This window comes from Delphinapterus leucas, chromosome 2, assembly GCF_059928025.1.
Source record: "Delphinapterus leucas isolate spDelLeu-1000000601 "Yukka" chromosome 2, BTC_Dleu_Yukka2, whole genome shotgun sequence".
In the NCBI taxonomy this organism is placed as follows: domain Eukaryota; kingdom Metazoa; phylum Chordata; class Mammalia; order Artiodactyla; family Monodontidae; genus Delphinapterus; species Delphinapterus leucas.
The window spans coordinates 95,919,314-95,932,690 of record NC_143130.1 but is presented as its reverse complement, the minus strand read 5'-3'; the positions used below and the strand labels follow the sequence as shown (position 1 = coordinate 95,932,690).

General features: G+C 38.0%; 1 protein-coding gene across 14 annotated transcripts in view; it reads right to left on the bottom strand.

Moving 5' to 3' along the window:
• ZNF106 (zinc finger protein 106) overlaps nucleotides 1-13,377 on the bottom strand; it is a 62,020-nt gene that overhangs the window by 37,628 nt on the left and 11,015 nt on the right. For all 14 annotated transcript variants that reach the window (XM_089904759.1, XM_089904779.1, XM_089904763.1 and 11 more), the window contains 2 exons: nucleotides 8,921-9,006; nucleotides 5,027-5,088 (listed from right to left, as the gene is read on the bottom strand). In XM_089904759.1, the coding sequence (XP_089760885.1) occupies nucleotides 5,027-5,088; nucleotides 8,921-9,004 (146 nt within the window). In that variant the 5' untranslated portion in view covers nucleotides 9,005-9,006. The remainder of the gene's footprint in view (nucleotides 1-5,026; nucleotides 5,089-8,920; nucleotides 9,007-13,377) is intronic.

Below are 13,377 nucleotides of genomic sequence, written 5' to 3'. Positions count from 1 at the left end.
ATCAATAACCAGTTAAAATACTACTTTGTATAAATATATAAATAATTGTTGGTAAAAAAGTACTGGTTTACTTCCTGACTAATAAAGGCAATAATTTTCCTCAGAGCGTTTTAACAGAGGGCCCAAATTAGCTTCATCCTGTTACCACACAATTTCCTCTCATGTGTGAAAGGCAAAGCCTTCAGATATTCTATCCATAAGCTCCTCTTTATTAAGCTTGCTCTAACTATACCACAACAGCTGGTTGATAAATTAAGGTTTGTGCCCTTTTAATAGCATCTATCTGTAGAAACTACTTACAGGCCATACATCTGAACAAGTAAGTACATCAGGAAAAAACAGGAAAATGTTCCAGATGTCTACAATCGTGAACTAAATAAGTTACTCACTTCTCAATCAAGCTTGCATTCAAAACCTAAAAAAACGCTCTTTACATTTCTTAACCAGATCACAACCAAAAATTATAGTGATACTTAATATCAGAAAGCCAGTAGTTAAACATGGAATCCAGAGGAAATAATCACAAACTGAGGATAGGAAGAAAAAACATAATGACTGATAACTATTTGTCCCTTTGGTACAAACTAGTGATGACTGTCATGGCAATAAATGTTCCAAGTCAGTAAATGATTTTTAAGATTGTGTTGTTTTTTATAGTTTTGCCAGCTGTTTTTCCTTGCTACCTGCTTGCCTTCTCCCTTATAATTTGTACTGGCCAGGAAACCATACCAAACCTTATAGCACTATATCTAAAATATGAGTAAATTAAGTACCAAAGTGCTCTCCTCTAAATAAAATGAGTTTGGGTGTTAACACTGACATTACTATTGTCAGTTCAGAGGCTTCCAATGCTTATTCCTTAACTATCTGATTATGCTCCAAATAACTAAAAACAGTAGGCAAAATCTCCATGGCACAATTAAGTTGATGAGTGGGAGGAAAGGAGAAACAAATTACAGAACAATACATATATGGCATGTGGTTCAGTTATGGTAATAAGACAAAACAAAATGTGTGTAAATATAAATATAAATCTATGTATACACACAGAAAAGAGGTTTGGACAGAATATACACTAAACTGTTGACTTTCCTCTAAGAGGGGAGTAGGAGTGGGGGAGAGAGTGAAAGGACCTCTACATTTTTTACTTTTTATGATTCTGCACTGACTGTGAACATGAATCTTAAGTGATCAAAATTTGTTTTTTTAATGTTTTAATTAGCTAATTAGTGATCTTTGAATAAAATAAGGCATTAGTCTTAGAACAAAATGAGCTTCTCTCCTAATGACTAGATTTACTAACCTCATTTGTTTTGTTTGATTTTATAATACAGTACAGGTCACTAAGAAGCCCAGAAAAAGGTGAATTCCAGAAAGAAGTATGTTGGAAATGGGATCAAATAATCCACATATAGGGAATCAAAGGTTGACTGTATTTCATAGGTTCCAATGATAATGAGTTAAAGATCATATATACTCAACGTATTATAAGGGCTCTCCACATTAAATCTGAGTGAACACCTCTTTTATACTGCTGCTAAGACCTAACCTTCACACAGTAAAAGACTGAGACCATGGAAAAATTCCACTAATATGCTAAACAGATGCTGAAAGTTTAATAACATATTAATTTGCCCACACAACCTAAAACTATATTACTTAAAACACAAATAATTCCAAATGACTTAGGTTGGCATCTTGATCAAATCTTGCACAGTAAGTCCCCTACATACGAACGAGTTCCGTTCCGAGAGTGCATTCATAAGTCCGATTTGTTCGTAAGTCCAACAAAGTTAGCCTAGATACCCAACTAATACAATCAGCTATATAGTACTGTTCACAAATAATAATACATAAAAAACACAAAAAATAATGAAAACATTTTTAACCTTACAGTATAGTACCTTGAAGAGTACAGTAGTTCAGTACACCAGCTGGCATACAGGGGCTGGCATCAAGTGAACAGGGAAGAAGAGTTACTGACTGGAGGAGGGAGAGGAGGAGGGAGATGGTAGAGCTGAAGGATCGTCAGCAATAGGAGATGGAGGGCAAGCTGCAACTTGCGTTCACTCAGATTTAATGTGGAGAGCCCTTATAATACCTTGAATATATATGATCTTTAACTCATTATCATTGGAAACTATGAAATACCGTCAACCTCTGATTCCCTATATGTGGATTACCTTAATTATTTGATCATCACACCTGACGCTGACAGCACAGTCTGGCTCCTTGCTGGATTCAATTCTATTTACCATATTGAAAAAACGATCCGGTGATGTCTGAGTAGTAGCTCTTTTTTTCTTGTCATACATAACACGGTAGCACTGGATTGCATTCTGAACGGCCGCTGCAGCCTTCATGTACCATCCTACGTTCAGGTCCTGTGCCTCAAAAACTAACAGTGCCTCCTCAAATAAAGAAAATCCCCTTGATATTTCCTGCGTCATGAATCTCTTCGGTTCTTCAGTTACTTCTTCGTCCTCCTGTCTCTCTTCGTCCTTTCTCTGGGCCTCCAATTCCACAAGGTCTTCATTAGTCAGCTCCTCTTGTTGCACAGCAAAGAGTTCAATGAAGTTGTCCTCTTTCAGATCAAGCTCCAGCTTCTTGCTGAGGGTCACTAAGTTGCTGAAGACCTCTTTGGACTCATCCACCTCCTCAAATCCACGAAAACCGTGAACAAACTGCAGGCAAAGGTTCTTCCAAACCCCATTCATGGTGACAGCCGTAACCTCATGCCAAGCAAAGTCAATGTTTTTTATGGCCTTGTAGATGTTATAGTCCTTCCAAAACTGTCACAAGGTTGCTCCTGATTCGTCACTCACCTTTACCGCCTGACGAAAAGTGTGACATAAATAATATTTCTTGAAAGTTGCTACAATTCCCTGGTCTGTAGGTTGGATGAGCGACATATATTCAGTGGCAGATGCACTACTTTGACTTCGGGATGAAAGTTGTCCATGAATGGGGGTGGCCTGGAGCATTGTCAAGCAGCAAAAGAATGTTGAATGGGGCGTCCTTCTCCAAGCAATATTCCTCTACCTCTGGGATAAAGTGGTGGAAAAACCAGTCCTGGAAAATGGCCTGTGTAACCCAGGCTTTGGGGTTACTCTTCCACACAACAGGAAGAGAGCCCTTGGCTATTTTTTTAAGGGCTCTTGGGTTCTCTGAATGATAAACTAAGAGAGGCTTCAGCTTCATATCACCAGAAGCATTGCCACCAAATAACAGAGTTAGCCTATGCTTTGCTGCTTTATAGCCTGGCAACCACTTTTCCTCCTTATTGATATAACTTTGGTCTGGCATCTTCTTCCAGTACAGTCCTGTCTCAACCACATTAAAAACCTACTTGGGTAAATACGTGCCTTCATCAATAATTTCTCGAAGCATTTCAGGAAATTCCCAGGCAGCTACTGTATCTGCACTCGCTGCCTCACCACTTACTTTTACATTGTAAAGGTTGGTTCTAGCCTTGAACCGATGAAACCAGCCATGGTTAGCATTAAAAGACACGCCCTCTGATTCTTTGCCGTGTTTCTTCTTCAAGTCTTCATAAAGGCTTTTAGCTTTCTCTTGAATCAACATTAGGCTGAGTGGGACTCAACGCTGATGCTGATCCTACATCCACACATTGAGAAGCTTCTCCATCTCCTCCATCACTTTTCCACACTTCTTCAGTATTACTGTCGGCATCATTGGCCCAGCAGACTTTGCTGTTCCATGATCTCGTTCTTTTTTTTTTTTTTTTTTTGCGGTACGTGGGCCTCTCACTGCTGTGGCCTCTCCCGTTGCGGAGCATAGGCTCCGGACGCGCAGGCTCAGCGGCCATGGCTCACGGGCCCAGCCGCACCGCGGCATGTGGGATCCTCCCGGACCGGGGCACGAACCCACGTCCCCTGCATCGGCAGGGGGACTCTCAACCACTGCGCCACCAGGGAAGCCTTCGTCCTTCTTCTTTAGAATCATGCTGATGGTTGAACAATTCATGTTATAAGAACAAGTGACATCTACCATCTTTTCGCCTTGCTCCACTCTCTCAATTATTTTCACTTTGTTTCCGTTGTTATCGCTTGGCGCTTCTTAGCAGTACCAGCTACCTCACTGCTGCTTTTAAGCTTGCTTCTGTACATCCTGGACTTGAAATAAAAATAGTGTACTCTCTATAGTACTTTACAGTAAAGCACACAAAAGCACAACCACTTGCAGAGGATGCACGCACATGACAATGTATGCTAGACACATGAACTAACTTACGTAATTGGACATGGGAACACACATTCCCATCTGTGAAAGTTCACAACTTGAAGGTTCATATGTAGGGGACCTACTGTAACCATTATTCATGGACTAAGGTATAATGCATATTTCTGTTTCCCAAAGTTTCTCTGTTCCATACTGTCTCCAAACTTCAAATTCACACATGTCCAAAACATCAAAAGAGGAAACTTAGTTGGAAAAAAAGACACAGGGTATACATACATGCTACATTTAATGTCTTAAAGGTACTTATTTGTTAGATTTTCTTTCCCTAAACATCTCAAGCTTTAATTCACAAAATAGCATTCTTAGATACTCAGGGTTTATACATCTATTTTATTTACACTAATGAGATTCAGTGCTATTTAGAAGACTTTGGACTTTTCAGACTATTCCAGCAACAGTAAAGGTTTATGGCCTGCAATAATTTGAACACTGCTGAGGCAATAACATGAAATGTCCTAGTTGCAAGGCTGCTGTGTAGGAATAAGAAAGCTTATTAATGAGAAAACTAGCTCATCCCCACCCACCTTTGTTGTAACCTATTTGCTAGAGTTGCTGTGAATTCTACACATTTGAGATGCACAAAGATTTATCCCTTTTGAAGGCAAAAAAAAATCTATTGTACTTGTTATTAATTCCAAAAGATAGTTCTATGCCATAAGACAACATTCATTTATGAAGGATTACTATAAAATAAGCTGACAAGCACCATCAGCCCTCAGATCCCCCCACATCCAGAAGTTTATGGAAGACAGCCGTCCCATACCTGCCCTTCAGGTTCTCAAGTTCCCTGTGATGCAACATGCTCCGCATGTGTTCGTCCATCTCCTTCAAAATTAAAGAAAGCAGGTTAAACTAAGGGGGATTGCTTTGGGGAAAAAAATTCCTCTGTCCTGTTCAATCAACAATTGGGGCTCAAGCTCCTTGTATCAAAGTCGTGTTTGCGGTTACCATTCTCAATTCAATATTGGAATCAGTTCTTTATTACGTAACTCTTTAGCTTGTTTTTTGACATATTTCATTTTTAAATAAAGCAATAGTTAAGAAAGACCTATTTAAGTGGCTTTTCAAAAAGGTTTGAAAGTATATTGTATTTAGGAGGCAAAAGAGTAAATAATAAACAAATATGTTAAATTATATCCCAATATAAGGAATTTACTTAAGTTTATTAAAAATTTAAAAAACTGCCTGAAATCACATAACTTCTCAACTACTTGGCTACTTTTCACCATATCTCTTTCCCCACTCAACTGAGAGTTTCTCAAGAGTTAGTTACAACTCTTACCCATATCTTGGCCAGGACCTGACATACAGTTACTAATATTTGTTGAATGAACAGATGGATACATCAATTCTACACAGAAGTTACAGATAAAACAGAATTTTCCTATGGTAGGTCAAAAAATGCCTTTAACACGGCAGTTCAATCATGGCTTCACCTTCACTGCCCACTCCCTTCCCCACATCAATTGATTTGTTTGGTTCCAATGAAAAGTTTGAAAATATACTAGATTCTCCCCTCCCTCCCTCCCACCCTTGGTGGGAAGGAAATAAAATCTGTGGAAAGAGCTTCCACTTATAAGTATAAGCGTGACACACACGCACACACCCCTCAAAAAACTCAAAGTTGCAAATGTCTGTCTCTCTGTCACACAAAGTATATATAACAGCCAGTATGCCATAATAGAGAATGGCTGTTTACCAATATGATAAAAGGGTTACTACAATTGTTGAGTATTACTATTAACTGTGCCCTGTGCTAAATGCCTCAAACATTTTCTCATTTGAACCACAAAACACTGCTAAGGGAGGATTATTAACATCATAAGGACACAAGGGTGTAGAGAAGATAATTTGTTTATTCACCAAATATTTATCAAGTGCTTCTTAGGTGCCAAGTACAGAGCTAGGCACTGAAGGGATAAGTGTGAAAATATTTAGTCTTGCCCTCTCAGAGTCACAGATTATCAAGTGGTGAAAGTAGGACTCAAACTCTGGCAGATCCGACAACAAAGTCAACATTTCAAACACCATGTCATGTTGCAAACATCTAGTGCATTGAGATTTTTTTATTATATACAATTCATTCGTCAAAATGAGTACAACAACCTCTTCTTTAAGTTATTTACACACAGTGTGATACACAGTGTTATGATTCAAAACACTTCCTTTAAATGGCAATTTTACTGAAGATGACCACCATTTCCTTCCTATCTCTACAAATGCTTCATCCGGAAGGGATAGTTTTACATGTGACCCCTTCTAGATACAACTGATTGGCCATTAACCAGAATGAACATTTATAGAGCGGAAAACTAAGTTGAGTTAGTGACAGGATACAGAATGAAAAAATCCATGGACAATATACAACACCTGCTCAAATCTCTATGCTTCCTGTTGTTCAGTTTTTGTTTCCTGTTGCTCAGTTTTTCCTTGGATTAGATTTAACATATGCCAAATCTCCTTTTCTTGAGCTAAATTTAAGTGGGACTGTTTCTTGCAATGAAACTATTCCTAACCAAGGGAGTATTCATTGAAATAGGTTACTCTCTCTGATGTAAAAACCAATTCTGTATTCTATTTCAGTTATAAAAAATGTTATCATTCAAAACTAGTTTTAATGTGATTTTTTTTTTTTTTCCACATGGCTTGCGGGATCTTAGTTCCCTGACCAGAGATCGAAGTCGTGCCCCCTGCAGGGGAAGCACAGAGTCCTAACCACTGGACCGCGAGGGAATTCCCTTAATATGACTTTTGATTGTTTAAAATACTTCAATAATCTGTCTCTAAATTTACAATGTGAAATCCTCTTCCATCCTTCTATAAGGAATGAATGCAAATAATGAGACAACTGAGTTTTCAAAATAACTGAGAAAGATCCACAGGCACAGTTCCAAATGCATACCTGCAGAGTTACCAAGCTTCTATTTAGTCCCTTACATCAGTATTATGTTGTTAAAAGGAGGGGGGAAAAAGGGAGAAAAAAAGGATTTGGGGTTGAACAAATTTGGAAAACACTGAGTAACAGAAAAAAATTTTAATATTTTTTAATTCCAGGGCTTCTCAGATTTTCATAAGTTAATAAGCATCAGGATACTCAGGGATATAATACACAGTCACCCTAGATTCTTTTCTCCTTCACAGTGTATTTGGAGAAACCAAGCTAATACTAGTTTGGGAAACTAGAGGAAAGCACATCAACATAAGTTGTTCATAGTCTATCTAAAAATAAGTGTCTGAGTTTATCCCTTTCAGTTAACCCATTCCGTTAATTTCTTACCCCATATCTTAACACTTAAATCACGCCATTCCCTTGCTTAAAAACCTATAGTTGGCTGTCCCTAAGGCAGGAGTAAATAACCCCAGTCCTTATTTAACTTTGTTGTGACCCATGGAAAAGTATGAAGAGACGAAACATGTTTTAATCCAGAGAAGAAATGCCAAAAAGACTTAAAGTAGCAAAATTATGAGAATATAACAAGATAGGCCTGCTACTCCACGAAGATCTGACACCACACCTCTGAGTACCCATCTCATACCTTCTCAATTTCCCTCTAATCTGAAAGTAGCCTTATTGAAAATTTGAGTTAACCCTGGTCTAAATTTTTAAAATTGGAAGAGCCTTTTGTAAAAGGCAGCAAGTATATTACTAAACATGATTTAAAAATCTCAGCTGATTTTTCCATCACTAACAGAAATCCTAAATAGGAAAAAAAACATTCCTCACCCCAGCCTACTAGATGGATCACAATCAAACCCCTCAGTCTAGCACTCAATACTGTTTATTAACTATCTTCACTTAAATTACAAATTAAATTGTGGTCCCGCTACTCCCAAGATGAAACTGTTCTAATCAGGTAAGCCTTCTTACCAACTCCTAGAACTGTTATACTCCATTCTACCGCTATACCTTTGTATGTATTCTTCTCTCACCTAAAATATCTCTTCTCCATTTCTTTTAAGCCATTTTACACCCAAACGTCTTTCAAGGTTTACTCAGACTTCGCTGGCTAACCTCACTCATGATAATCTTCCCAGTTCTCTGAACTTCCAATGACAATCAAGAACATCTTAAAAACACGGAGAAAAAAATTCCTCAGTATTTAAGCTAGCAGCACTCTTGGAAAGCAAGAATAAAGAAGAAAAAAAAAGAAAAGCAAAATGTGAGACAAACTGCAGCCAATTTCTATAAAGCAAAGGTAAATTCTTTTAGTTCTTAAAAATGTGTTTTTCCTTGAGCAACATCCCCACCTTGTGGACGTCTAAGAATATAGTTAGTACCATTGCTGCTGTGCTGCACTTTTCACAAGAATATGCAGAAAGAGAACTCCGCTACGTATCAATGCTGTTACCTTAGCTAATCAGAAAGTTGTTATAATCTCAACCTGAATTTTAATGTCTTTTCTCTATAACTGGTTACTAGCTGAATATCTCTTTATCATACTGTTGAGTATCCTCAAATTCCAGGTAGAGGTTTAATAATATAGTTACTGGTTTTATGAGGCAGTAATGAGAAAAAAACCAGTGAAATAAGACTAAGGTTTAGGAAAGAAGCATAAGTAAGATGTTAAAAGTTTTTACCCATCTATAAATTCCACATGATGTCTCTGAAAAAATGATCAGTCATAAAAGCCTCAGATTCTCCCTCTTCTATTATTACCTTTTTTGAGCTGTACACAATGTGGCACAATATGCATTTTCGTTCTCGTGCCATAGTGACCAGATCTGAAGCACTCAACGTCATACCTGCAATGAGGAAGTAACATTTAGTAACCTTTTCTTCCCAGATGTCTTTTTAGATTCATCTTAACATAGCCCGAAATACAAATCCTGCAACTCCCTCACCTCCACCCTGCTCCCCCAGTCTTCCCATCTTGGTAAAGGAAAATTCCAAGTTTCCAGGTACCTAGGGCAAAAACTTTGGGAGTCATCCTTGATCCCTCTTTCTCACCCCATATCCACCCTCATCAGCAAATCCTGCCAGTCCCACCTTGAAGTACATCTGAAATCCAACCACCCCTCACTGCTTAGCATATCTACCATCTCACATGGCACCAGCCTACTGACCTGACTCCCTATTTCCACTCGTTTGTCCTCTCATGGTCTATTCTCAAATTAGCAACCAAAGATTCTCAGAACAGGATTCTTTTAAAATTTAAGTCTGATCATTTAACTCCTCTGCTCAGAATCTTCCAATAGAATCCCATCTCACTCACAGAAAATCCAAAGTCCTTTGTCATGGGCTACAAAATCTGTTTCTCTCTCATTCTCTGACTCCACGCCCTATCACTCTCCCTGTATTGCTCCATTCAAGTTACACTGTCCTCCTTGCTATTCCTTGATCACACCAGGGATTCTCCCACCTTAGGGTTTCTATATTTCCTGTTCTCTCTCCCTGGAATATTCTTCCTTAGGATGTACCTATGGCACAGCAGAGAGTTGACCCCACATCTCTTATTTCTGGTTTAAGAGCCTTTTCTCTGTGTTATGCTGACATTTAAAATATTTAAATAAATCTTTCAGACAAAAAAAACATGTATTTATGGGTTTCAAGGCTCACTCTCTCATGCTGCCTCATCAGGGAGGCCTTCCCTGACCCCCTATAAAATACTGTACTTCCTGCCCTCCGTTTCTTCTATCCCCCTAATAACCTGCTTAATTTTTTTACTTTTTAATAGTACTATGGTAGATTGTTTCCACAGATGGCCACAACATTATCTCCCACCCCACGCGCTCTTTTGCAGTGTGACGTTGTCACCACCACCCATCAAAAGGTATAGAGTCTATTTTCCCTCCCTGTGACCTGCTTTGACCAATAAAATGCAATGGAAGTGACAATGCAATTTCTGAGGCCGGGCCTTAAAAACTTTGCAGCTTCTGCCTTTGCACACTTGGAACACTCCCTCTTAGAACCCAGCCACATGGAGAGGCCAAGGGGAAAAAAACTGAGGCCCCAGCTGAGCACCCAAACAACAGCCAATGAGGGATCCTAAGTGGGACCAGTTAAAGAACCATGCAAATGAGCCTTTTTCAACCCACAGAATTGTAAGAAACAAAATAGCTGTTTTAAGCCAGTAAATACTGGGACAGCTTGTTAAACAGCAAGAAATATCTGAAACAAACATCCTTTACTACCTAACATAGTATATATTTGTTATTCTTTGTTTCCCCAATTAAAAATTAAGCTTCACAAGAACAGAGACTCTGTATATTTTGTTCACTAGTATAGGTCTAGCACTGAGAACAGTGTCTGGCATACTGTAGGCACTCCATAATTATTTGTTGAATTGTTCCAAATAGAACTATCTTAGGTTATTAAATGTAAGACAGAGATAACTGGATAAATACTGAGGTTTGGGTTAAGACCAGAAGGGTCTCTATTCTACAATCCTCTAGCACTACCATACTTTCCTCCTGCATCCCTGCAAGGATGCCCTATCTGAGAATTTAATTCCATTCCCCAGGCAAAATTATTTTTCCTCCACACACACACCAGACTCTAATAGATTTATCTGCTTCCTTGCCTGGGCTTGTTCCTTATGGGACTTAAAATTGTGATGTAATGAAGTTATAAGCTGCCCTAATTTAATCTTTAACCCTTACAAAACATGGTGGAAAAACCAATGAGAAAGAAGCCTAAGGTTCTCTACCTCTCTTGTCACTCAGTTTCCTTGCTATTGCAACCCACTCCATACCACTACTAAATGTCTGAAATAATTCTATTCAATAACAAATTACAAAGCACCAAAACAAGATTGTGGGTAAAATTTTGACCATTTGAGAAAGGTGAATGTTAACTAGCTAATAAAACAAAGAAATATACCTTTATGGATAGGTATAGTATTATTTATGCTTCTAGTATTACTAACCTATCCTAAATCTCAAAATTAACACAAACCACTGTGGTGCTAAGTGTCAAAGCACAATTATTCTTTTAATTCCCTTATGTCTTAACATTAACTTTAATTACTATTTGCAAGCAGTATTTTGTTATTTCATTCAGCAAGCATCATTCTAAGAGCTGCAAAATCAGTGATAAAGATGATATATCCAGAAATGTTTTTAATACTGCTTCAAATGATTACCCATTAAAGCAAAACAGGAACAAAAAACTTGAAAGCAATGAAGAAGTGAGACTTCCTGGCACAAGCAACAGCAGTTGCTGTGGGGTTTTTATATATTTACTCAATTGAAAACTAAGTACTAAAATACCAACTGTGTTTCTATTTAATAAAGCCATCAACTCGCAGTAAATGGATAAAGAAAGTCATATAATAAAAATACTCTCTATCAACCTTTTAACCAAAGACTCCCTCTTTTTATTTATTTTTTCTTTTCACGAGCTCCATGTTTCTAATCTGCATATATTAAGTTTCATTTCTGTAAAAATTTTCACTTTCATAAAAAGTGTAAACTGCTAGCAAAGTATTTAATCAAGAAAGACCTAGTATTTAAAAATATTGAGTTGAGGGCTTCCCTGGTGGCTCAGTGGTTGAGAGTCCGCCTGCCGATGCAGGGGACGCGGGTTTGTGCCCCAGTCCGAGAAGATCCCACATGCCGCGGAGCGGCTGGGCCTGTGAGCCATGGCCACTGAGCCTGCGCGTCCGGAGCCTGTGCTCCGCAACGGGAGAGGCCACGGCAGTGAGAGGCCCGCGTACCACAAAAATAAATAAATAAATAAAATAAATAAATAAAAAATAAAAATACTGAGTTGATATGATTACAGCTAAAGACAAAAGAACTTTAATTTGTACATCCTTAAACTGGGTAAAAATATAATTTCCATTAAGCTTTCTGAAATAGTGAAATTAGCTCACAGCCTTCTTTAAAGGTCTTAACAAGGATTAGAAGTCAAGGAAATAGAAACCATCCAACTTTGCAACCTCAAAATGCTTGAGAGGTTACATTATACAAGCCAAGTAAGTCAATTCAACTACTGCTGTCCTCACTTTAACCACCTTACATTTTCCCCCATATCATTTAAATATACCCATTATGAAATCTTTCAAATTTTCCCCAAATAACTGTGAGAAATATCTGTGATATTTCTTAGTCATAAGTCTAAAAAATCCTACAATAAGTACCTTTTCTCAATATCTTAATTACTATCCTATTAATACAATTATCATTCTCATAGGCAAAACCATATTACTGATTCTTTTCTTTCAGATTCTCATATTTAGTCACCAAGTCCTGACAGATTTCAATTTTTAAATTATTTATGCTCGCTGTACAGTAGAAATTAACGTAACATTGTAAATCAACAGTAATTCAATAAAATAAAAAAGTTTTTTAAAAAGAGGAAAAACAATTATTTACTCTTCAGTGTGATAAACCTGCATGACTTTATATGTATTCTTCTCCCTTCACCCAACTGTTATACTCACTAATGTTTCCTGCCTTGACTCCTGCTCCCAATAAATGAACAAGTTCTAAATCCAAGCAGTACATCAGAATCACCCACACAGCTTACTAATAAAAAGAAATACAGTTGTGTGGGCAGAGTAGAACTATTGCATTAGTCCCCAGACACCCCATTCTGTACTTCACCATGCTTTGAAGGCTGTTTGATGGTAGGTATGTCTGGTCTCACTGACCTTACCATGAGGAAGGGATCTGTCTTTTCATATACCTATAACACTGGTTACAATAAGCACATAGTACTTAAGATATTTGAACTCTGACATAATTAAAACCAATTGAGACTCTATATGATAATATATTGTAAAACACTGAAGAAAAAAAGCATAATTATTGGTTTGTTGGGGTGGGGGAAGTGGTACTCAGATTAGTATCCCTTTTCTGAATTCCACAGGTAACCTGTCCACCTTAATCCTGACAAAAAACTAATGGATTTCTGGTGAGCAAGACAGGGCAACAGAGAGACAGTTCAGTGATACAACAAGTTTTTGTCACTACCCCTAGGTTGCCCAGGTTATGGAACAAAGATATGACTGGCACTTCTGAAAAGTCCTCACTTTGCTGAGTGGGACTCCCCAGAAAGTTTCAAGGCTCCTAGCTAAGGAAGGAGTTTTAGTAAGCTGACAACAGAGGTCAAGAAGTATTTTGGGGCATATGAACCTGTAATCACAACTTTCAAAGGCTTATTCTGGGTAC